Here is a 24,130-nt window from a genome sequence, read left to right as displayed (position 1 = left end):
CAGTTCCGGGTCCTGTTCCCCAACACGATTGCTGCTGTACCAGCTGAAGGCTTCCTTCTTGCACTGTAAGCCAAGAAATCCTTTTCAATAGAGCTTGCAAACACCTGGTAAGGAATTGACTCCACAGAGTTCAGGAGAGTCAGAGCAGTACCTGTTACTGAGGGCCTGAGTCCCGTCATACGCCCTTTAGAGCAAAAAATCACATGGGCTCTACGGGAGGGGAACAAGGGGCCTGGGAAGCATCAGTCATCTGAAAGGATTTCCCTCCTGTTGGAGACCAGCAAGTACCAGTCATCCAAAAGGATTTCCCTCCTGTTGGAGACCAGCAAGTACCTTTCTAGTGCCGGAAGGAGAAAAGACTTGGTTGCAGAGCGACTGCTGAGCAGCTCTGTGGAAGCTGGCGGAGAGCTGGAAGGCTGAATCAAAGAATAACGGTGACCAAAGCGCGCAGGAAATCCCGTGGGGTGGCTGTACGGATTTGAACAACCCTCTGCTCTTCAGGCAAACTACAGGCGGTCTTACGGTGTGTGCATTAGGCGCCTTCCTGCTAGGCCTTAATGCAGCCTGGAAGGTGCTGCATTCCAGGAGGGAGCAGCTGTCCTCTCGGAGGAAGGCAGGGGAACCCGGGAGACCTGATGGGCTTTTCTGCCAACCAAGAGGCAATGAGGAAGGAAAGGAGGTATAGAGGGTCCAAGAGAGAACTCGGTGGCAGCGCTTTGTCCTTCTCTTCTTGACTGCCGTGATTGGGAAGACGTGAGGTCTAGACATGGCCAGGACAGGTAGTGCTCTTCAGGGGGATTGCGACGTGAGCTCCGAGGCACTGCCGAGCAACGGAGCTCGAATGGAGCTGGCCCAAGAGCTGTGGTCATGCGCAGCCTCCCTCTGAACCGAGGTGCTTGTTCCCTGGCACCGTTCACCTCTGTCGGCATCTCGCTAACGGAGCTCTGTAATGCCCTGGCGTCGGAAGGCCGAGCGAAATCTCAGAAAGCCTGGTGAGAGGGAAACCCTGAGCACCAGAGTTTGGCTTGGAAGGTGGCTGGTAGAAGAGGATGGCTGAGGACGCTCTAAAAGCAGGAGCTGAAGGAGGCAGCCTGGGAAGCCTCTAGTCACTCTCAGCAGTGTCAGCCAGCTAGTATTGTAGAAGGGCTTCTGGGGGTTTCAGGTTTCTGTCTTGGTCCTGAATTGCATTTTGGACCTGGATTCGCCAATACTGGATTTCGCATTCCTTTTTTCCTACTCCGCTTGTGCCTGAGACTCCGTCTGGTTTTTGTCCTGGTGTCGCAGGTGAATTATTCAGAGAAGTCATCGTTGTGGGGTTAACTAAAAGGGCTTTATTAATGGTTAAGCGATGATCAAATGGTAAGTAATCGATGATCGAATGAAAATGAAATGGTCATCAAATGGTGATTAAAGCCATAATTGAATGGTAATTAGAATCATAGCATCATTTAGGTTGGAAAAGACCCCTAAGATCATCGAGTCCAACCGTTAACCCAACACTGCCAAGTCCACCACCAAACCGTGTCCCTAAGCGCCACGTCTACACGTCTTTCAAATACCTCCAGGGATGGTGACTCAACCACTTGCCCGGGCAGCCTGTTCCAAGGCTTGACAACCCTCGGCCCATCGACCCAGCCTGTCCGGATCCCTCTGTAGAGCCTTTCTACCCTCAAACAGATCAACACTCCCACCCACCGCCTCCAAAGCTGCCCCACAGCCACTTGCAGTTTCCTGCCCCACCAAGGAAAGGCTCACACTGACTCTGCAGGGCAGTTTATTGCCATGGAAAAAGGCCACTTCCGCGGGAGTCCCCAGCTTGCGGTCCCGCTGCTTTTTGTTCCAGAGGCAGCACATCACCAAAGCGCTAAGGAGTTCAGGAGAAAGGTGTTGGGCCACCTGCGCCAGTTAGGTGCCGTCCTGAGGTCCTGTGCTGTGCCCCGGCCACCCACCGCGGCTGAGCGGATGGGATGTGCGAGCCCAGGCCAGGCTCAAAGGTCGCTGCTGTCCCCTGTACCGGGGAGCCCAGAACCGGAGGCAGTACTGCAGATGCAGCCCTCCCGGTGCGGCGCAGAGAGGAAGGCTCACCTTCCCCGACCTGCTGGCAGCGCTCCCCGTGCCGGGGGCAGGAGCCGAGACTTCCCTTGGCCAGGGCTGGAGCCCTGGAGTCGCACTGCCTGAAGGGCACCTTTGGGCCACCAGTGCCACCCTCGACGGCTGCCCCGGGGGACCCGGCATTTGACTCTGCACTTGCTGCAGGAGCAGCCGCAACGGTTACGTGGGTGCCGAGGGCTCGGGCCCCCGCCTCGGCACTTCACACCCACCCCTGCGAGGCGGTGGGCGTCTCAGAGTGGGTGGCAGGCGGCCGAGGGCGTCCCTGCCCGTATTTGGGGCGCACGCAGGCCAGCGGTGCTGATGTCACAGTGGCCACTGTGACCCGCGGGGCCAAGCCAACAAAAAGAAAGGCTGGGCACAGGCCGTGCGTCAGTGCGACCTGGTGAGGTGAGGAGAGAGCAGGGGAAGGACAGGGCTTGCGCGGGGCTGCCGAGGAGGAGGGGGGCCCCACGCCTCGGGGCTCTGGGCCTGTGCTGCAAGCTCACCCGCGTCTCGCTTCTCCCTCACCCGCGTCCTGCTTCTCCCTCAGAGTCAGCAGAGGAGCATTTGGAGGAGACACCCCGGCGCTGCTGGGACAGGGACTCTCCAAGCGCTCACCGTTGACGTGCGCCATGTCAGTTGGCAAGGAGAAGGCCCCGACTCGATGGAGCAGGGTGAGAGCAAAGTACCCCTCGCGCAGCACAGCAGAGGGGTTGTCGGGCTGGTCAGCGTGGGGCCGAGAGCGGTGGCAGGGGGAGGCAGGAGCTCCCCAACAGCCCCGGGGCAGGGCCCCTCCTTTCCTCAGCAAGCGGGGCCCAGGCCGGGCACTGGGCGCCTGCTGGGACACCCGTGCCTGCCATGCCCCCTTCCTCCCCAAGGCCTCCAGCCCTGCCCATCAGCCAGCTAGGCAGGGACAGAGCAGCCCTTGGGGGCAATCCCTCAGGGACCCTTCCCCCGGCCCCGCAGAGGTGCTCATTCCCGCTGGCATTTGCTCTCTCCCCTCCAGCATGCATGCTGTGTCGCCGGGCAGAGGCTGACCCGGATATCTGCGGGCACAAACTGCAGAAGCAGGGGCTCTGTGCCCATAAGTTTTGCCTGGTGAGTTCCTCTGGGGCTCCCTCCTCCAGCTTTCCGACAGGCAGTCCCTGCCACACTCTCCTCATCAGCTCCTCGTCTCTTCTCTTCTGCAGTTTTTTGCCAACGAGCTTTTTCAGCAACGGGTCAAGGAAGTAGGCCTCATGGGATTTCTCCCCGAGGATATTCGACGTACAGTCGAGCGGGCAGCGCAGAAGGTGAGGACCAGACAAGAACAGGGAGATCTGTGCCAGGAGAGGTTTGCGGGAGCTTAGCCCAGACCCCAAGAAAGAAATCCCAGCCCTTCCAACCAGCTCTGGGGCAGAAGTCTGGCTCCCAGCAGCTCCACAGAGGCTCCAGCCGGGCGCATCTGCGGGGTGTGACCCAGCAGCGGCCACATCCTGCGCCCTGCCCGGAGGCGTGGGGCTGGCTGGGGAGGCCCTGAGGCTGCCGCTGATGGGGGCTGCTGTGCTCTTTCCAGCACTGCTTCGTCTGTGGCGAGAGCGGGGCCGCCATCACCTGCTGGGAGACGGGCTGCGACCGCAGCTTCCATCTCCCCTGTGCCGTGGAGGGTGGATGCGTCACCCAGTTCCTTTATCAGTACAGGTACCTCCTCTGCCCTCCTCGCCACCACCGGGGAAGGACCCAGCAGGTCTCACCTCGCCCATCCCTTTCCTCTTCCCCCCAGGTCCTTCTGCTGGGAGCACCGCCCGGAGCAGGCAGTGGAGGCGGCTCCGGAGGAGAACACCACCTGCCTCATCTGCCTGGACCTCGTGGGGGACAGAAAGTCCTACGGCACCATGGTGTGCCCGGCGTGCAAACACGCCTGGTTCCACAGGGGCTGCATCCAGGTAGGAGCCGTTGCCTCGCCCCCGGGGCACGGCAGGCGCTCAGCAGCACCGGGGCCTCACTCATGCCCCTTCTGTTTCTCCTGCAGGGACAGGCTGTGCGCGCTGGCATTTCCTGCTTCCAGTGCCCCCTCTGCAGAGACAGGGATGCATTTCTCCCGGAAATGCTCACCGTGGGGATCCGAATCCCCTTCAGGTTGGTGTCCTTCTGCCCGGCTCACAAGACAGGGGGGTGCAAGCGCTGTGCCGTGCCAGGGGCTGCCCAGCAGTCCTGGCCCTCCGCTGTCCCGTGAGTCTGGGCTTCAGCTTCACAGGGCAGTCGGAAACAGGGCAGGGGGAGAAGAGCAGGGACGCCCTGCCTCTGCCTTATGCCGGGGCAGCAGGGGCTCATCAGTTCTCCTTTCTCCATCAGACTGCCATCATGGGAGAGCGGGCATGCATACGCAGCACTAGGCGAGAGGCACAGCCGCTGCGATGCCAGTGAGTGCCTTTGTCCAGGAGGCAGGGAGCGGGCAGAGGAAGAGGGGTAAGTTGCCAAAGCTGCACCCCGGGGCTCCGCACGCGATCTCTGTCTCGCCGAGGGCTCGAAGCGGAAGGACTGAGAACAAGAGCTCTGCCGGACAATCCTGTGCTGCGGTCACTTTGTCCTCAGAGCCATGAACCCGTTTGCCTCCCCAGGCCCTGGCAACTGCTCCTGTGCTGCTCCTGCGCTGCCGAGGGCACCCACAGACGCTGCTCCTACTTGAGGAACAGCACGGCCAGCTGGGAGTGCGACAGCTGTGCTGGCCTGGGTACCGGTAAGAGGCAAAGCGCCCGGGTGGCCCTGGGCTGGGGCCAGGGGCCAGGCAAGGCCTGGCAGCGGGTGCCCAGGGTGGGCTTGGCAGAGCCTCTCTGCTCCAGGAGGGCTGGGGGCACCGCTCTGACCTATCCTGCCCCGGGCCTGGGGGCCGTGCCCTTGACCTTCCTGCTTCCCCTTACAGCCTCCAGTGCCAGCTCAGAGCTTGCCGGCCCCAGCACTGCCATCCAGTCAGGATCGGGGCCCGCCCACAGCTCCCCGGCACCGGAGACCAGGAGCCCCAGCACTGGCAGCCAGGTGACATCAGGGCAGCTTCTCGGATCTCCCGCACCGGAGTCCAGCAGCCCTAGCACTGCCAGCCAGGCGGCATCGGGGCTGTCCCACGGCTCCCCAGCGCCAGAGACCAGCAGCCCTAGCACCGGCAGCATGGCGGCATCGGGGCCGTCCCACGGCTCCCTAGAACTGGAAACCAGCAGCCCCAGCACCGGTAGCCAGGCAGCATCGGGGCCATCCCACAGCTCCCCAGTGCTTGAGGGCAGCAGCTGCTCCAGCCCACCTGGGCCCGACCGCATGCGAAATCACTCCCGGTTGCAACGTCGGGCCCCAAATCCTTACAGCCGGCCCAGAAGATGCCGTGAGAGCAGCCGCCTGCCAGCACCAAGTGCTGAGAGCAGCACCCCCAGCCAGGCGGTGCTGGGTCCGTCCCACGGCTCCCCGGCACCGGAGACCAGCAGCCCCAGCACCGCCAGCCAGCTGCCATCAGGGTCCTCCTGCAGCTCTCCAGCACTTCAGGGCAGCCTCCGCTCCACCGCCCTGGGCCCGAGCGGGCGCGAGACCGCTCCCGCTTGCAACGTCGGGCCCAAAATCCCTACAGCCGGCCCAGAAGACGCCGTGAGAGCAGCCGCGCGCCAGCACCAAGTGCTGAGAGCAGCACCCCCAGCGCGGCAGAGCTGGGGCCGTCCCACGGCTCCCCAGCACCCGGGGCCAGCAGCCCCAGCACTGGCAGCCAGCTGCCATCGGGGGCCTCCTGTGGCTCTCCAGTGCTTGAGAGTGGCAGAAGCTCCAGCCCCCCTGGGCCCGACCGCATGCGAAATCGCTCCCGGTTGCGACGTCGGGCCCCAGATCCCTACAGCCGGCCCGGGCGCCGCCGCGGGACCAGCCGTGCGCCGTCCCCGAGTGCTGGCCCTGATCCCCCTCCACCGGCACAATAAAGTTGGCCGTTAATCTCTGCACTGGCAGATTCCTTGCTCATTTGTCGGCTTCCTCCTCCTCCCGTCCCTTTCTCGAGGGGCAGCGTTAGGGGCTGGGCCCATAGGGTTGTCTTCTCCCCAGGGGTCGGCAGCACCTTCCCCAGACCTCCCTCCTTGCGGGCCGGCCTTGGCCGGCTGCCCAGCACCACGGCCGTGTGCTTCGGGCCTCGCTGGCCCCGCAGCCTGCTCAGTTTCCCCGGGGGAAGTTCACACCCACCCCCGGCACCGGGGGTCTCTGCCCCTGCCCCCGGGAGGGCAGCCTGGCCCGCACGGCCTGAGCGCGGAGCGGGAACCGCTGCGCGGCGCGGCCCGCCCAGCGCTGCCGCCCGTCTCCTGGCAACGCGGGCCGCGCCCGCCCGCCCGGCATGGCCCTCGCGGCTCGCCGTAGCGCGGCGGCGGTGGCGGCGGCGGCGCCTCCGGGCCGGCGGTGAGTGCGGCGGCCGCCGGGCCTGGGCCGCCCTGGGCTCCCCCGTGCCCGGCCCTGGCAGTGCGGGGCCCCCGCTGGCTTCGGCCCCGGGCTGTCCCTGCCTCCGGGTCTGGCCCTGCCGCCGCGGGGCTTGGGGCCGGGCAGGAGGGTCTCGGGGAGTGTCGTCCGGTTTTGGGGGTGAGGCGCCCGACTGGGGGCTGCTTCCGCGCCTGGCGGGGCTTTCTGGGCTTTGGGGTTGTGGGCAGGTGTTAGGGGCGCCCCCGGGTTTGGGGGTGTTTGTGGGCATGGAGGGTCCCGCTGGGTTTGGGGGGGAGGCTATGGCTGCAGGGAGTGCTGCCCGCTTTAGGGGGTGTCTCTGGGTTTGGGGGTGTCACTGGGCTTGGGACATGCCGCCAGCTTCGGGAGTGCTGCCGGCTGTGGTTTTAGGGTCGGTTCCTGCATTTGGGCAATGCTGCCCGGTATCTCTGGTTTGGAGGTGCTGCCAAAGAGGAGGTGCCACAGAGACCCGTGCTTGTGATTAACGCAGAGCAGTTTTCCGAGCGGCGTGGGGGCCTCTGCATCCCGGCTGTCTCCCTGCCGGCTTCATCCCTGCTGCCCTGACGCGAGCGGGAGGGCTTGGTCGCAGCTGCTGGACAAAGCTGTGTTTGCTGGCCCAGCTTCTCAGCCTCCTCGCCTGCCTCCCGTGGGCTCAATTTAAGATCTGGCTTCCCCTGTGGTGTTTATTCTGCCCTTCTGCTGGAAGCTGCTTGCTATTGCCCAGAGAAGGGAGTTTAACCCGTGGCCAGGCTCAGAGCTGGGTGGCTTTGCCAGAGCTGCTGGGGCCAGTTTTGTGAATCGCACATGGGAGCGGTGAAGGGGCAGACGTGTCCCTCTGCTCTGCCCTTTCTCTGACCTGTTGAAAGCAGCATCTGCTCCAACTGAAAAAAAACCTTGGCACTGCAGCAGTGCCAGCAGTGCATCTCGTACGGTGCCGGTGTGGCCATGCTGTGCTCTCTGCCTGGGCATTCAGGCTGTTTCAGCAGTGTGGGTGCTGGGCTGGCCGCCCTTGGGAAGAGCTAGGGGCACTCCCCGCAACCCTCGGGTGTTTTTAACTTGTCCTGACAGAGGTGAAATCATGTCTCTCATGTTTAGAGTACTTTTAGGATAGTACACATTGTGCTGTCTGCTCTGCTTTGGTAATAAATGATGTGTTTCTGTTTATAGTTTAGTTGTTTTATTCCTTGTTTTGAGTCTCTGATGCAGATCGTTCAGGGCTGTTGATCCACGCTGGTTTTTGCTTTGTTCCTGCGGTTTTGCTCAGCAGTGCTGCAGGAGGGACGCCAGGCAGTGCTGCTCCACTGCGGGATGCTGGGCTGGCCCTGAGGAAAGGGGCTTTAGGAAGTCCTTTCCTGAGTCTAGCTGAAGCTCAAGTGATCTGCCAGTGGAGTTGCTGTGGCACTTACGTCACTTGGCAAGTTCACTAACTTTTCTTGGATTCACCTTAGTTTCTGCTGTGTATGAGATGGCTGGCAAGCATTTAATTCCCACAGCCTTTGCTCCTGTTGCATCTTCCTGTTGCTCTGTGTGTTACAAGGCAATTTGTCAGACGGCTGTCTAGTGAATGAGAGAGATTTCCAGGCATGGTCGGCTGTCGGGGCAATCGGAAACAGGAGAGGGGTGTAACCTAACATTTTGAGGCTGGATGGAACTAGCAACTTGAATTTATTCTTTTTGTCCTGGCACGTGTCAGATCAGCTCTATCAGAGCAGATTCTTTGCATTCTAGTGATACCAGGAAGGGTCATGAATCTTTAGTCTTGTGGTAGATTTTCAACTGTAAACATTTCTGTGTACTTCTACCTGCATCTACTTTTGTCCCTATAAAACCGACAGCTGGGTCTTTTGCTTTGTAGTCAATGCTATTCTTTTGTAGTCCAGTTCATCTGCATTTGCCTCATTCCTTCTCCCTCTCTCTGTTTTGGATAGCGGAATAATCTAATAATCTGTTAAACAGAAGATTAACCAGGTGCATATTCCTGTCTTAAAGAATACAGTGTGGAAGAGAAAGGCAGAAGTGTCTCATCAGGACATGAGTAGAAGTGCGATGCGGTTGGCAGTTTTGGCGGTGTGTGGCAGCGGTGGTAGCTGCGGCCCTGTGCTGGCTCAGTGCTTCTGGCTCAAACTTGGTGCAAAGGTTGCCTGTGTTTCTGGCTTGGTTCTGCCCGTGCCTTTGGTTGGAGTGGGGTCTGTGTGGTTGTCTGGAGTGTGGCTTAATGCCTTGTCTGCTTTGGGAAGATTTTGAGCTGTTGGACAAGTGGGACTGAGAGCAGGGCTGGCAGTTGGTTGGCTTTGGGCTCTTGTATGATGTCGTTAGTGCAAGGACTCTGACTATTTTTTGGCTTATCCCTGTTTTTCAATCCAGGTACATCAACCTCCAAGAAAGGGAGAAGTCTAAACGCAGCATCCTCCCCAGCAACTTTTGTTCTAGGTGTCTCTTCATCTTATGTCCACTCTGGAAGTGGTGCCTGTGAAGAATGACGTCAAGAGGTGCTGGGACTGCTTTCTCAAGGAAAAACTACAGGCTGAGCACCGAGCCAGAGAAGTCCAAGGCCACAGGTATGGGCATGTACGTGCTGTGTAAAAGCAGGACCAGTGTGGATCAGGTGAGCGCCCCTTGCCTCGCTTGGGATCACTTGCCTTCCAGCTGCAGTTACCTTGCTGACGTGAGGTGTGGTGGGGCTGAAACTGAGTAAATCTCTGAACTGAGATGTGATTTTGGGAGGGACGTTCCTGTAGTACTAAGGACTCCAGAAGCTCATGTCACAGTGCCCTTTCTTTGGCACACAGCCCTGCCTCGTGAGGCTGGAGAATGTCGTGTTGCCTGCCTTTGTCTCATCTGATTCAGGGAGTTCCCCTTCCAGGATGAACAGCTTGTCAAGTTCTCAGATTAATTTTTTTCCAGGAAATTTTGGTACCTGCTAGGCAGTCTGTTTTCTCTTGGACTCACCAATCCAGCAGAAATGTGCTTATAAGATCACAAATCTGGCATTTGAGGGCACTGTTGCACCCAGAAATAAAGCATGCTGCATCAATGTGACACTAGGGATTGTTTTGCACAGTGAAAGCTAAAGTGAGGCATACATCATTAAAGAGGGCGGTGGGTTAGACGAGATGAACTGCATCTGCAAGCCTTTCTATCTCAAGCATCTTCTAGTGTGGTTAACAGATGTAGGTACTTAAAATGACCCAGGAATGACTAGGACATCAGGAATTGCAATACTGATAAGATTTTTTTTTTTTTTTTTTTTTTTTTTGGAAATGAAATTGGATTCTTACCTCCAGCTTTTGAAGTTACTTTATCTGGAAGTAGTACAGCAGGATTCCTGAGGATGTAGTTCCTCCTGTGGGGACCAACTTATAGCCTCCCATTTGCTATCGTAGAGCAGCTCAAATTGGAAAGAGCGCTTGCTCTCCAGAGTATGCTGGACTCTAGGGCTGCTAGTGAAGACAGTAAGACAATGAATAACTTCTTACAGCTGTGTTTTCCAATGCATTGATCTGCAAACTTGAACATCATTTTCCCGTAGTTACCAGTTTCTTGCTTTGAAATGAAATTAACGTTTGAGTTTACCTCCTGACTCCCTAAGCTTATTTCCATTCTGTTTTTCACAAGGGATCGTGAACAGCAGGCTGCTGAATGATTATCTGCATCGCGTCTTTACCAATGCTGATGGGAACCAGCCTGCAGCTGCTTACAGGTATCAGACTTCTTCTCATTCACTAGATGGCAAGCGATGCTGTATCAGTCCCCAGATATACAGCACTGCGATGAAAGGAAAGATCTTTTAGTGCCACACAGTGATCTTTGTTAAAAGCACAGCAGCACCGTGTTACAGAAATGACTCTTAGGTCTTGTCCTTTAATGGCTTTTTCAAATTGCAGGGCTCGCCAGGAAGGATTCTTCAGAATTTTTGCATGAAAACCCCATATACAAAATCACTAGGCCATATTTCTGAAATAAATAGGCAAGTAGGCATTCACCTTATTGTTCGTGTTCCCCCTTTACTTGTAAGGAAGTGCAAAATGCACAGATTTTAGGTACAGGAATGAAAAATAGGTCATCAGTGCCCTGTAACCTAAAGGCAAGGCTATTACTGATATATGGAATACCATACATTTCTCGGGCTGTGGAACTGTTGGTACTTTTGTTATTAGGAGTCACCAAAGGAAAAGAAACACAAAATTCCTGTTTGGTATCTGTTTTCTTCTATTTGTTTTCAGTTCTCCTTCACCTTGTAGCCCAGAAACTTGTAGATTTGGATGAGAAAAATTTCCCTTGCATTTAGGTCTTTTGCCAGAGGCAAGTCAGGCAGGTTCAGGGCAGGTACGAGTGTGGTAGAGCGAGGCAGGCATGTAGCTCCTGCTGGCTGGCGGTGCTGCAGAGTGGCTGGGGTCACATTCCACGGGCTATACTTAGCACTGCCAGCTCAAATGTGAGCTCAGAGCTGCTAAAAATAGCTCTTGGCCCTCTCCGCTCTTGGTGAGCTAGGGTTATGGCGAGGGGGAGGCAAAATGGGTCATGTTACTTTGCCATGAGCTCTCCTGCCAGCGTGCCTTGGAATATTCCATCTGCCCATGCATTTTGGTTTTCAGTATTTCTAATTTCTTTGCCTGGTGATTAATGACTTAAAAGCACAGAATTGATAGTTTGTTGGACTGATCTCTCTTTCTTTTTTTCCTGCCTTCCACCCTTTTCCCTGGACTTGGCTATTTGGTAGAAAGCCCAGTAGCAGTCAAATAGGTCTTGAAAATAACATTTGCCATGTGAGAGCAACTTTTATGGTATGACATCTTGTCTTTGGAGGCCTAAATTCCTCATAGAGGAGCTCGCTGCAGGCATCTCTCTGGCTGTCTCATGCTCTTCTAACCTCCTTCCAGAACTCCTCCTCCATGCTAGCTGCTGATTAAGCTGCTTTGCTGAAGCCACCCTCTCATGCCAACCTAAACTGATTCTTTGATTCCACTTCTGTGCATCTTCACATTCATCAGGCTTTCAAAAGGTCTCTCACCACAGTCTTAGGGAAACCCCTAGTCCTGGAGAATTGGGAAGTTGTTCCACAGATGGCTTTGGAAATGGGAAGCAGGGATAGGAACAACTAGCAACTCTCATGGTAAAAGGAGGTCCTGCTGGGATCCCTCAAAGACCTGCAGCACAACCTATGTTCCATGTATCCTTGGGAGACTTGGAAAGGGAGAGAGCATGAGGTGGGAAGGTTTGCTGCTGTTACAAAGCTATTTAGAGCAATGTAAAGATAAGGTGGCTGTGATAGTGACTGGATAGTGAAATGGTCTATGAAACTCAGTGTAGGGAAATGCAAAGTGATATATCAAAAGGCGAACAGCCTCAACATTGTGTGTAAAATGGTGGGCCCTGGGCTGATTTTTACTGTGTAGGAATGAGATTAGGGTGGGAATACTAAGTCAGAAAAAGAAAGTAGGAAGTTAGGAATTGTTGGGAAAGGGATGTAGGATAAGGAAAATCGTTATGCCACTGAATAAATTTGTGGCTTACCCTCATCTCGAGTATCATGTGGTTCTGGTCTCACCAACTCCAGAAGGGTATTTTAGAGCTGCAGAGGTTTTGAGGAAGGGTAAGAGGAAGTCAGATGTCTGGAATGGCTCTTGTACAAGGAACAGCTAAGTAAACTAGCCTTGAAAAGAGAGAACTAGGAGAGGGCAGTATGAGAAAATTCTCTAAAATAGTGGCCCAGAGGGGGTGCATGAGAGACTTCTCCTCAGTATGAAAACAAAATGTTTTTGGCTGTTGTCAGAGAGAGGATGTTGGGCTAGCCTGACCTTTGTCTGAACTGCTACGGCTGCTGGTGTGGTCTTCTCTCTTCTTTTGTATTACGAAATACTTGGGGAAAAAAACGCATCCTGACTTATGCCATGTTTGTATGATGCTGACTGCAGCAAAGTCGTGGTCCACAGTTGTTGGTAGTACAGCTGGTTTCTTACTGCCACTGTACTGCAGTACAGTTTTCTTACTTATTTCTTACAAAATACTCCTGAGCAGACTGAAGACTTTAAGATCTGTTGTTAACTACTTTGCTTGTTCACGCTCTATTTGGTCCTTGGTTCATTTTTTTGCCCCAACACGCTGGGCAGCAAATTCCTCAGATTCATGACAAGAAACACAGATCGACAGAACTTCCTGGTTCGTGTCTCACAGCGCAGGACTGTGCGGACACATGTGTCTGGGCTGAAACTCTTTAAAACTTGAAGATGGAGTTTTCTGAAGAGCTGCTGTGCATGTTTATTCCCTAGAAAGCACGTGACGTTCCAGAACCTGCAGGACCACCTTGACCGATTGCTAGCAGAGGAGAATGGCTCCGAAGACAGTCGAGGTAGGAGACACTGAGTGTCTGTCCAATTTGTGCTTCTGCTTGTGCTGCCTAATTGGGAGGACAAGTTGTATCATGAAAGGCAGGTCCCTGAGTGAGTGTTGTTCTGCCCTCCTGTGCTCTAATTTACCGTACCTTTAAATCCTGCCTGTGAGGAGCTCATCAGTCAGCCCTGGAGCAGCTCTACTTCCAGATGGTGAAGGCGTATTTCCAGGCGAAAATGCCTGGAAAAAAACAGTTTTGGGGCAAATGTTGGAGATATTTCACTGATAATGATATGCAGAGCTGTTGCTGTGACCAGCAGTGTGGAGTGCTATCCTCAGTAGGAAATGCAGAGGCTTGTTGACAATTTTTACATACTGGTCTCCTCTGTAGGTATTCACTTTGGGCCTCAGGCTGTTGCCTGTGTTCTTGCTAGCATCCGTTTCCCTGAATGAGTCACAATGTGGCAGGATACAACCTGGCTCCTCTCCTAAAAAGAAGAATTTTTCTTGCTGGCTGCAATCAAAGTGTGATATGTTGACCAAACATTTGGCTCAGAGTTTAGTTTGGTCTTTGAATTTTGCCAAAGTAAAATTTTCAGGCGATGTGGAAAACTTAACATATGACCTGAATGCTGCATAGCTAAGACCTTTTGTGTTGTTGTGAAAACTTCCTTTTCAATCTCACTGGTGTCTCCTTTCCTGAGGTTCTCATGGTCTAACATGGGTAACACAGTCTTCTTCCACTGTAGCAGAATCTGGGTGCTCTTGTAATCTAGCTGGAGGCACTCATCAGGTGTACTGTTAAATCCTGCACAGCTTTCCCTAACAGGTTTTCTGCAACTCTTGTTTCAGATCAGGTAGCAGAGGGCCGGCTTGGTCCCTCTACTGTGGTGTTGGACCACACGAGCGGTTTTGAGGGACTCCTGCTGGTCGACGATGACTTACTTGGGGTGAGTGTGATGCTGGGTGCAGCAGAAAATGGTCTTGTGGGACTAAAAGCCCTTTGGGCTTCTTGGTTTGTTCTTCATAACAGATCTCTGTCACTGGCTTTGTAGCATGTTGTAAACAGAGTCTACACAGAAAGCTGCAGGATCCTGGAGGAAATGAGCAATCCTGGGAAAAGGTCTAGCAGTACCCCTAGGTCTCAGCAAGCTCTGAGTGGAGCTGCGAGGAAGTGAAAGGATTACCCTGGCCTAGGGGCTCACTGAAGAGCTTGGCTAAGCAGAGGAAAGGCCAGCAGCCAGCTTTCCTGTCCCTCCCTCCAGCAGACTGCCTCTTCCTTCCTTCCTTCTGGTCTTCTCTAATGGTGGCAAGAGGCTGAAGCTGAGGCTTTCCTTTCTCCTTTGTTTCCACTAGCTCCCTGCTTGCTCCTTAGCTGATGTTCCTCATGCAGAAAATCAGCTGAAAGAATCCACTGGAATGTAATCCTTTCCTACTACAGTAATTGCTGCACTCCTTTCACCCCTTCACTGAGCAGGCACATCCCGTGCTCCTGTGCTCATTCCCTCCTTAATCTATGTATCCTTTTTTACCCCCAGCAGAGGAGGCTGCCCTGGTCTCCCCTTTCCCGTTAACCACCCACTGTAGCTTACCTTGGCTGTACCTAGAACTTGCCCTCATATTGGATCAGACTGGCTTGCCTGTGAATTCCTTGTTGCTACCTTCATCTCTTCTTCGTGGTCTGTCCTGAGATTGAGAGAGTCAGGAGTTAACAGGGTTCAGTTTCTGGACAGCATGTTACCTGATAGTCCTGGGCTTTAGTCTGGACACCCTGAATTTATAGTTTTGTTTTAACTTCTCCAGGATTCAGACGTCTTTCCTATATAATAGTCACTTTTGTATACCTGTCACAATTCACTGGAAACCTGTCTGTCACCACGTTGCCCTTGTACTGCTTCCGTGCTGCATGCTTCACTGGAGTTTATCAAGTACAGATGAGCTGTGGGGAGGACCTGGATGGTTCCCCAGGGCCTGTCGGCTCTGAGCACAGCTGCTGGGGTGGGGAAGATGTCCTGTCTCTTCCCTACACTGTGCTTGTGAATAGCTCTCCATCACGCTTTGGTTTTGAGGGCTAGGGTGGAGGGAATGGGTAGGGCTGAGCAAAACTGTCTTTTGTCTGACTTTAAAATACCTTTTGTTTGTTGGTCCAGGTGATTGGCCACAGTAACTTTGGCTCCATCAGGGCCACGACATGTGTGTATAAAGGTAAGGAGAAAAGCAGGCAATGCTTTGAGAAAAGACCCTGGGAAGAGTGTGTGAAGAGTTACGCAACTAGAAAGGTCTTGAATATGCTGTAGTTCCAGAACTTGAGCCCCCTCTTCCCCAGTTCATCCACTGGCTTTTCCAGGAAGTCAAAAGGATGGAGGATTGTGTGATGCTGGAGTGAAGAGGCGGGAGGGGAATGCTGGGGCTGTCCCGAAGCTCCTTTGTGTGCCACATTCTTTTCTGTGGGAGCAGTGTCAGGTTCTGCTTCTCTAACGATGAGCCAGGCGGCAGGGATTTACTGTGTGGCATCTCTTTTTCTTTCAGGCAAATGGATTTACGAGGTGCTCATCTCCTCCCAGGGACTCATGCAGATTGGCTGGTGTACTCTCAACTGCAGATTTAATCAGGAGGTAGCGTAACTGCTGCATGTGGCACAGGGCTGCTCTGTGTTCCTCCACTGCTTTTTAGGTCAGTGTGGAGCATCGCATTGGTACTGTGCTCCTGCCCTGCTGGCATTTTGTGCCCAACACACACACTAGAAATACCAGGTCTGCTGTTTTAAAAATCTTTACTAGACTCTCTGGGCTGTGTTCACAGAATGGTGCACAGTGTGAAAGCCTTGCACGCTGGGTGCGTTGCTGTGCTCTTGCTGCACGTAGCCACTGCTATGTGTTGACTTTCAGCTGGTGTCTTCTCTGGAGCGTGGGTCTGCAGTGCTGGCAGCCTGTCTCTCGGGATGGCCCTCAGCAGCTGGTGCTACGGGGCTTTTTTGCCCAGGAGAGGCAGGCCCAGACCAGCTCTTCTCAGGCACCAGGTGGGATGTTTGATGCTGGGAAGGGATGTCAGCTGCAGAGTTTCACTAACTTGCCACTCTGCAACATGTGAGAGAGGAGGTGATGGGCATCCTGGGGGGCTGCTTTGACAGAAGTTGGAAGTGTAGGATGCCAGTACTCTTCTTCTGACCCAAAAATGAGTAGGGAGTGGTGTATTTCTCTGAACCAAAGATCGCAGGCCACTGGATTCAGTCCTAGAGTGAGGGCTTTTCCCAGGCAGAGCATGTGTGCTGTCAGCGGCTCTCCCTGTCTGCTGGTCTCCCCCTGAAAGCCTCTCTTGCAATGAGAGGGATCCTCTATGCTTGGTCTGGTCTGAGTCTCCTCTTTCATACTTTTGTGCAGGAAGGAGTTGGAGATACGCCAGATTCATATGCGTATGATGGAAACAGAGTGCGCAAGTGGAATGTGACTACTACCAACTATGGCAAAGTGAGTAGCTGGCCTCCCAGGAACGGGATGTAGAGTAAGGAGAAGAAAGCAGGTGGCTCCTGCTCGCTGGATTCTGCTGGGCCTCGTGAAATGCCCTCAAGCTGTCCTCCCTGCTTCAGTCTGCTCTTGGGGAGGCTGTGTGCCAGCAATTGTTTATTCTTTAGGGATGCTGGACATGCTATGTGGGTGCTTTGTTTAGCAGCCCCAGCAGACTGATTCCCAGCATAGTGCTGCTGTTGGTCTCTGGAAGGCTCTGGTTCTCTGTAGCACGTCAGAGGATGATGCAGTGTTGGGATAAATATACGTTTGATCCTGTGCATGCTCCTAGTGCTGGAGGGAAAAAAGATCCCAATCAGTGGCTTATGTGCAGCTTCCAGAAGCGTCTGAAAATGCTATGTGAGCTGCTGTGAGAAGGAACTCTCTCTTCTTCAACCCTGAATCACAAGGGATTGGTTGGGTTGCAGTGTTTCTTCTGATGTGGGAACACCCTGGATATATGTTTAACCTTTTCTCTCCCTTTACTGCAGTCTTGGGCAGCAGGAGACATCGTCAGCTGTCTGATAGACCTTGATGAGGGCACCATTGCTTTCTGCTTGTAAGCATCTTTGCCTAGTTCCCTGCGTTGTTGATGTCTGTGTGTAACACAAAGGTTTCCTCACTGCTCAGCAGGTTGCTGAGCCCTATTTCTGCCCTCTCCCATTTAAGTTCCTTGGTAGTTCCAGCCTTTGCTTTTCTGCTCTGTGTTCAGAAACCATCTAAACGGGCTGTTGAGTCTCCTAAGTTCAGGTGAGAGCATTTGGCAGAAAGACATTCAAGCTACAAAGTCTGTGTAAAGTTTGCTAGGATTTTGGAGGTGTCGTGGTTTAACCCCAGCCGGCAGCTAAGCACCACGCAGCCGCTCGCTCACTGCCCCCCCACCCCTGGGATGGGGAAGAGAATCAGGAAAAAAAAACTGGTGAGTTGAGATAAAGACAGTTTAATAGGACAGAAAGGAATGAAAAACAATGATAATGATAATAGTAATAATATGACAATAGCAATACTAAAAGAATTAAACTATACAAAGTAAGTGGTGCACAATGCAATTGCTCACCACTCGTTGACCGATGCCCAGTTAGTTCCCGAGCCGCGATCCCCCCTCCCAGTTAACTCCCCCCAGTTTATATACTGGGCATGATGTCATATGGTATGGAATAGCTCTTTGGCCAGTTTGGGTCAGCTGTCCTGATGGTGTCCCCTCCCAGCTTCTTGTGCCCCTCCAGCCTTCTTGCTGGCTGGGCACGAGAAGCTGAAAAATCCTTGACTTAGTATAAACACTACTTAGCAACAACTAAAAACATCAGTGTGTTATCAACATTCTTCTCCTACTAAATCCAAAACACAGCACTATACCAGCTACTAGGAAGAAAATTAACTCTGTCCTAGCCGAAACCAGGACAGGAGGGGAGGGCATCTCTCATAATGCTTAATACTACAGTTGGCTGAGCCACACTGATTGCTTTTGTGGTCAGTGCAGATCTTGCCTGTCCTAGATTCACAAGGAGCTGTGGAAAGGCTGATAAATCTCCAGCCTCCAACTCCCATGCACAATGAGCAGAGGCCAGCCTGAATAAGAATTGTTCCCTGGCCCTAAACTACAGCCTGCGACAAGTCAACCAGAATTAAAAACTGTTAGATGCTCCACGTCATCTTTTTGAGCTGAGTAGATTGAGAGCATTATCCTTCTATTTCCACCAACATCAAATGGATCAGGCCAAAAATGTTACCTGCCTTTAAAATGTCCTGCTGGTTTGTTATCTTGTAAGGATTTGGGTTGCCCTTGAAGCTGAGTGGGCTCTGGATGTTGTGCAGGCTCCAGTGCCTTCCTGTGCCGTATGGAAATGGGAGTGCTGCTGTACTTCCCATGGCTGTTAGTCAGCAAAGCTGTGACGTTTGCATGTGTGCCAGGTTAAGAGTGACAGGAGGCATGACTGACTGATGTGTCTGTGTTGGCAAGTTGCTGGGAGGGGAACGCAGATACCTGGATTGCGCACTTGACCTCAAAACCCTCCTACTGTGACTAAAATCTTGTGGGTTTTCCTTCTTTCAGGAACGGAATATCTCTGGGAACCGCTTTTGATAACATCACAAGGGGCGCTGGAATGGCTTACTTCCCTGCCATCAGCCTCTCGTTCAAAGAGTCCGTTGCTTTTAACTTCGGAAGCCGTCCACTCCGATATCCTTTAGGTGTGGGGAGAGGAGTTCTGAAGGGAGAAGAGCCTGTCCTGAGACCATCTTTGGAGGCTGTAGAATATACATACCTGACTGCAGTTCACTTTCTTCTGTTGGCACTTTTGCGCAGAGCAGGGTGGAGGAGAGAAGAACCAGATACCCCCTCAGCTGGAGCAGAACTGCAGGGCACACAGACATCAGTGCTGGTCCCCGACAGTTCCTGAAATGAGATTTGCTTTCAGCTCTGAATCAGCACCTACTGCTGCAGCTGGGGGCTGCCTGTTCCCAGGCACTCAGATCCTGCCAAGATCTCACTTTCCAGTTTTGGAAACCCTAGTGGTGCTGTGCTGCTGAGCCTCTTGGCCACTGGTCTCTTCTGCCTCCCAGCCGTATGGGACCTCTGACATGGTATTAGCGTTGCCTGCTGCCTTCCTGTGCCAACGCTGAAACCTGCAGCTCCTGTCAGAGCAGTCCTGGGTGTGCCTGTTGATAGCTGTAGTGGAGGCTCCTGTCGGTCTTTCTGATGAGAGCAGAAGTATGGTGTGAAATACTTGCTGTTTGCAATATTGAGGAAGTGGGGATAAGAGCTTGTGGCTTATCATCCATTGAGAAGGCACTGTGGTTTGAACTGTGACTGAGGCATGTGAGGGTATAAAGTAAAATAGAGACACAGTCTTTTCCTTGCACAAACAAAAGAAGTCCTGAAAGGATCAGATTGCATTTTACCTTAACCCTTGCCTACTTATCCGGTGGAAGGTTACCGCCCCTTGCAAGATCCTCCCGTTGCAGACCTAGTGAAGGCTCGCAAGCTGTTAGGCTACTTGAAGAATGTGATCCATATCGGAATAGATGTGACGGTAGGCTAACGTCACTGGGTGGATCTGTGGGGCACCATGCTGGGAAACGTGGTTCTGCACTTCTCAGCACATGCTGGCAGCTCAGATGTTTCCATACACCCGAGAGTCTGAATGCTTGCATGGTTTTGCATGGGGCGTGCATGTCCCTGGAGCCCTTTGGCTTGCAAAATGGGATTCCTGATAGTTCCAGGACTTAATTTAAATTATACTGGGCTTTGTTGTTCTCAGTCCTATGAAGCTTCATTCCCAGTATGCAAGAGGTGATGTTTGTCAGGGTCAGAACTGCTGGATTTGATTTTGCAGCCTTGAAAGAAGCTTGTTCATTTCCTAAACTTTTTACTGATGTCCTGGTGCAGTGATGTGGTGAAATTCTGGCAGGTCTGCCTTGAGAACTCTTGTAGCTGTGGCACTGTTTGCTAGAAACCATTTTTTTCCGCTGGGGTGAGAGATGATCTGTTTATGCCTAAAGCACAGGGAACACAATCTGCTATGGTCTTGGCTTGAATGGAGGCCTGCTTTACTAGTTGACCTCCTCTGTAGGGATTCCCATTTACAAATTATCATGTACGCTTGAAGCCTTTTGGAAAAACACTGTCAAGCTGCCTGCATGTGGCTGATAGTAACTGACATCTGGACTGCACTACAGCTCTCCAGAGGCATGGACCTGGCTGCTTTGCCATCCTAAATTCCTGTGTTCAAGGTTTTTACTGCGATCAGGCATGGGACAGCAAACAGTGGCTGCTCCAGGCCTCCGGTTCATTCAGGCATTGGTGTATGGGTGGATTGGGCTGGATCCAAGCCGTGCATTTTTCTGGGTTTGTCATTGCAGGAGGGGAAGCTGGTGGAGAAGGACACGTCCATGTGGCAGCTGCAGGGAGAACCCACAGTGCTGATTACATTAGCCCACATCTTCAATTATTTCTCCCCTCTTATGGTGAGTTTTGCCTGCCCATTGCAAACTTCTGTAGGTGCCTATTATTGTGCTTGCAAGGGGAGGTAAACCTCAGCTTTCGCTGGGAAGTGACTGTGCCTGGGAGGACTGTTGACCTCGCTCTCTGTCTGCAGTGCAAGGTGTACCTGGTGGAAGATGTTCTCATGACCTTCCTGTTGAGCATCCTTGAGCGAGGAGGGGCAGTGGAGGCCCATCCCCTTATTCAGCAGCTGCTGGATCTCATGTGGCTTCTTATGGAGGTGAGTTGCTAGGGTGCTGGTTTCTTCCCAGGGATCACAGGGAGACCCTGGGAGGTGCTGAGGACAGGAGCCTTCCCTAGAAAATGCTGGTAGTGATCAGCTTCTTTCCCTTCATGGCGACAAGATCCTTTTTTTTGTGGTAGACCGCCCCCTCACCTAGCTCATCTGGCTGCTGCTGCACACCCAGGGAATGAGGGTTGAATGCAGAGTAATTGGTAATGGTGACACTGGCAATGAGCTAACAAGGCATTTCTAAGCTTCTCCTGCTGCTAAAGGAAGTGGTGATGTTGAATAACTTCCTGCTTCTGGGAACATCAAATTTATCAATAAGAAATGAGTTGGTCTCTTGGATGTTGTTAACACTAATGTGACTGTGGAGGTCTTAAATGCCGCCATGTGCCCCAAGAGATCGATCAGAGTGTGCAGGACTGGGGTGGAAATGGGCACTGCACTCTCACCACCTCCAGCACCGCTGGGGAAAAACCTCCTCCAGCTTCCCGTGCCCCTTCCTGTCCAGGCTGGATGAGGTCACTCCTTCCTGGGACACTCATTTGAGGCAGCCTTTGCTAGCGACTGGGAAGCTGCTGCTGCTGGAGTGCTGGGGTGGTTACACAGAGCCAATCACTGCCGGGGGTCTGCTTGGAGACAGCATGTCTGTCCTTTGGGGTAACAATTAACAGATATGGGCACTGGCCCAGCCAGCTGTCATGAAAAGTTTAACTGAAAAATGTCATGACCCCCTCAGGCCCATTATCTTAGAAGTAAAGCTGAACACCCTGGTAGGGCTGCTGTGTTTGTGGAAGAGTTGGCTCTCATCCTGCTGGTTGGCTATGAGTTGGACTCAAAAAGACAGCTCTTCCGTCATCACATTTACACAAGAGTAACCTCTTTCCTTTCTGAGTTGGTTCTGCCAACACTGTGTGTTGGGTAGGTTCAGGGGATACAAGGATGGGTGACAGCCCATAGGACCTGGGACTTGGGCTTTTTGTAGATGACTTTTGGGTTGGTCTTACTAGTGCAGACACTTGTTTCCCTGTAGCAAAGCGACGGCACCAACTTCTGCTTGGACTCTCTCCTGTGGAGTCAGATGGACAAACACCGTGGATTCAGAGCACCTGCTTTTTCAGTTCAGAAGTGAATGCTTCCTTCCAAGGTCACACTCTTGGAGCTATAGCTGTTCCCAACTCCATGCTATTGCTGTTCAATGTGTTTCTTGTTTTCTCAGGAGTATGAAGTGCACGAGTGCCTCAAGCAGCTACTGATGTCCCTGCTACGGGCTTACAGGTTCTCCCCCATCATCCCAGACCTGGGATTACAAGTGAGTTGCACTTCTGAATCCCCAGGAATCTGTGACTAGCCAGCTTCTGTTATGTCCCCTTGTCCAAAGGTACGCGATGTTTTGGATTTTGCAGTTGTTTGATCCAGAGATGGCAGTTCTGTCACACTGTACCTATTGGAGAGTCATACCCTCTTCTGTAGATGGAGTCAGTTTTGCTTCTCCTGTTTCCCTAGATTCACTACCTCCGGCTCACCATTGCAGTCTTGAAGCATGAGAAATCCAGGAAATACCTACTCAGCAATGTTCTGTATCCTTTGTGCCTCCTCTAGTCTCAGTTCTCCCTGCCCTCAGTAATGCAGCCGAGGAGACTTCAAGGATCTGCAGGTCCTGGGAGGCAGAAGCCACCCTGTCTTTGAGAGGTCATTCTAATTTCTCAGGTCTCCTCTGTCTGCCTGACACCATTCTCTACAAAGTCCTGCTTTGAGGAGGGGGAGCAGTGTCGTCAAGTTCACATCCTACTAACACAGAGGACTTCATTTCTACCTGACTGACCTCTCTAATGTCCCTAGAGCAAAAATATTTTCAGAGCAGTCCAGCTGCCATGCTAGCATTTGGGCGGCTGCTGTGATAACTGCGTGGGGCTTCTCCCAGGAGAAGGGGGCTCTGGATCTTGCAGAGCTTTGAGTGGCTGTTTGGAAAGGAGTCTCTCACTACAACTCTGGAAACATGCCCTGTAGCTTCTCCCGACATAGCTTCTGTGCTTGCTTTAACTTGGCCACAGCTTCGATGTGCTCCGTTCGGTTGTGTTCTTCTACATTAAGAGCCCGCTGCGTGTGGAGGAGGCTGGTTTGCAGGAGCTCATTCCCACCACGTGGTGGCCAAACCGCTTCACCAAGGAGGTGAGTAAGGGCGCGTCCACTAAGGAGACTGAAGAAATTTTGTGGCCTGCTGTCCCCATCGTTTTCTGGCTGAGGAAATTGGATGGCCCATGTTTCCAGCTGTGTTAGCGCTGGTGGACCCTGCAGAGCTGTGTGAGAGCAAGCGGATAGCTTGTAGTGTGTAGCCTCTCCATTGCCCTGTCATCTTTATTGTCCCCTTAGAGGGGACATTTGGGGTGTGTTGCTCAGGACAGAGGAGGGGGACAGTTTTCTATGGCAACAGATTTGGAAGGGAACCTCACAGCGTCTAAGGAATTACAGGTTGACTTGGGTGCCCTCAGAAGATCTCCTGCCCTTATGCTTACAAGGCCAGGGAAGGCCTGTTTAGGTGTGCTGCCAGCTGCAGTCACACACCGGCACATTGTTTCAGGGAGTTTCTGCTCTCCATTTGGCAAGACATTTTCCCCGTGCAGTGATCTCCTACTAATCAGTGTCTGTCTCCCAACCAGGGCAAGGAGAGTAAGGAGGTCAAGGAGGAGAGTGCTGAGGAGAGACTGAGGCGGCGGGCGTATGAAAGAGGCTGCCAACGGCTCAAGAAACGCATTGAAGGTCTGTGAGGAAGGAGGGAAATTGCCAAGATCCCATACCTTTTGTGCAGCCAGGGGGACCAACCCTTGAGCTGTTTCCAAATTCCCTTCACAACCTGAAGTCCAGCTGTGTTCCTGCCAGGACAGGCTGTGCTGCAGAGGCGGGGGCCAGCCATGCCGTTATCTGGTGGGGGGTTACGAGTGCTGGGACCCCACTGCACAGACCTGCAGCATTCCGCCATGGGGCACAAGCAAACCGAAACTCCCCTTTAAGGGCATTGTTTATCATCTGTGGATGAATTTATTGCTAGGTGGCGGAGGAGAAGATTCTCAGTGATGGGATTAGCTTTCTGCTGGCACCGGTTCTCCCTGGGCCCCCTCTGCTGAGGAGGTAGCCTTTCTCCTGGGCACAGGGTATTGCAGGTGGGGTTAATATGGGTAGTTGCTCTCCAGTGGTTGTTTCTGATGGCAGACATGTGTCCCCATTTTAGTGGTGGAAGGTCTCCAGGTTCAGATTCTGAAGCTGCTGCTGAACAACAAGGACAGAGGAGGGGTAAGTGCTCTGTGGATCTTTCGCTACAGTATCTCCACATCACAGGACTTGTAAGGCATAGGTTTACCACCTGCTTTTCCTCCTGCCAGGGGGAAGCCTCCAGATACATCTTCCTAAACAAATTCCGCAAGTTTCTTCAGGAAAATGCTAGCAACAGAGGGGTAAGTCAGAGGGCCAGCCTTCCCGCAAGCCTCACCCTGAGAGCTCTCTGGCATCTTCAGGCTGGGAGCTCTTCCCTTTTGGCTGAGCTGCTTC

At 53.2% G+C, this 24,130-nt stretch overlaps 2 protein-coding genes across 3 annotated transcripts in view; both read left to right on the top strand.

Annotated features, from left to right (window-relative positions):
• The first annotated feature begins 2,755 nt into the window (after positions 1 to 2,755).
• Positions 2,756 to 6,033, top strand: LOC127021702 (PHD finger protein 7-like). The gene is given in 9 exon segments (XM_050904899.1): positions 2,756 to 2,765; positions 3,098 to 3,189; positions 3,282 to 3,383; positions 3,647 to 3,771; positions 3,854 to 4,047; positions 4,050 to 4,209; positions 4,426 to 4,539; positions 4,692 to 4,810; positions 4,994 to 6,033. Coding segments are annotated over 9 exon segments (1,956 nt in total).
• A 2,937-nt stretch (positions 6,034 to 8,970) lies between these two features.
• RNF123 (ring finger protein 123) overlaps positions 8,971 to 24,130 on the top strand; it is a 50,473-nt gene continuing 35,313 nt past the window's right edge. For both annotated transcript variants that reach the window (XM_050904532.1, XM_050904531.1), the window contains exons 1-18: positions 8,971 to 9,080; positions 10,138 to 10,222; positions 12,792 to 12,871; positions 13,705 to 13,802; positions 15,003 to 15,057; positions 15,382 to 15,467; positions 16,233 to 16,319; positions 16,847 to 16,914; positions 18,409 to 18,534; positions 19,273 to 19,387; positions 20,217 to 20,321; positions 20,453 to 20,578; positions 21,804 to 21,896; positions 22,091 to 22,164; positions 22,639 to 22,756; positions 23,245 to 23,344; positions 23,814 to 23,875; positions 23,965 to 24,036. In XM_050904532.1, the coding sequence (XP_050760489.1) occupies positions 8,999 to 9,080; positions 10,138 to 10,222; positions 12,792 to 12,871; positions 13,705 to 13,802; positions 15,003 to 15,057; positions 15,382 to 15,467; positions 16,233 to 16,319; positions 16,847 to 16,914; positions 18,409 to 18,534; positions 19,273 to 19,387; positions 20,217 to 20,321; positions 20,453 to 20,578; positions 21,804 to 21,896; positions 22,091 to 22,164; positions 22,639 to 22,756; positions 23,245 to 23,344; positions 23,814 to 23,875; positions 23,965 to 24,036 (1,632 nt within the window). In that variant the 5' untranslated portion in view covers positions 8,971 to 8,998. The remainder of the gene's footprint in view (positions 9,081 to 10,137; positions 10,223 to 12,791; positions 12,872 to 13,704; positions 13,803 to 15,002; positions 15,058 to 15,381; positions 15,468 to 16,232; positions 16,320 to 16,846; positions 16,915 to 18,408; positions 18,535 to 19,272; positions 19,388 to 20,216; positions 20,322 to 20,452; positions 20,579 to 21,803; positions 21,897 to 22,090; positions 22,165 to 22,638; positions 22,757 to 23,244; positions 23,345 to 23,813; positions 23,876 to 23,964; positions 24,037 to 24,130) is intronic.

This window comes from Gymnogyps californianus, chromosome 13 (genome assembly GCF_018139145.2).
Source record: "Gymnogyps californianus isolate 813 chromosome 13, ASM1813914v2, whole genome shotgun sequence".
Lineage (NCBI taxonomy): Eukaryota > Metazoa > Chordata > Aves > Accipitriformes > Cathartidae > Gymnogyps > Gymnogyps californianus.
This window is presented reverse-complemented; position numbering and strand designations above follow the sequence as displayed.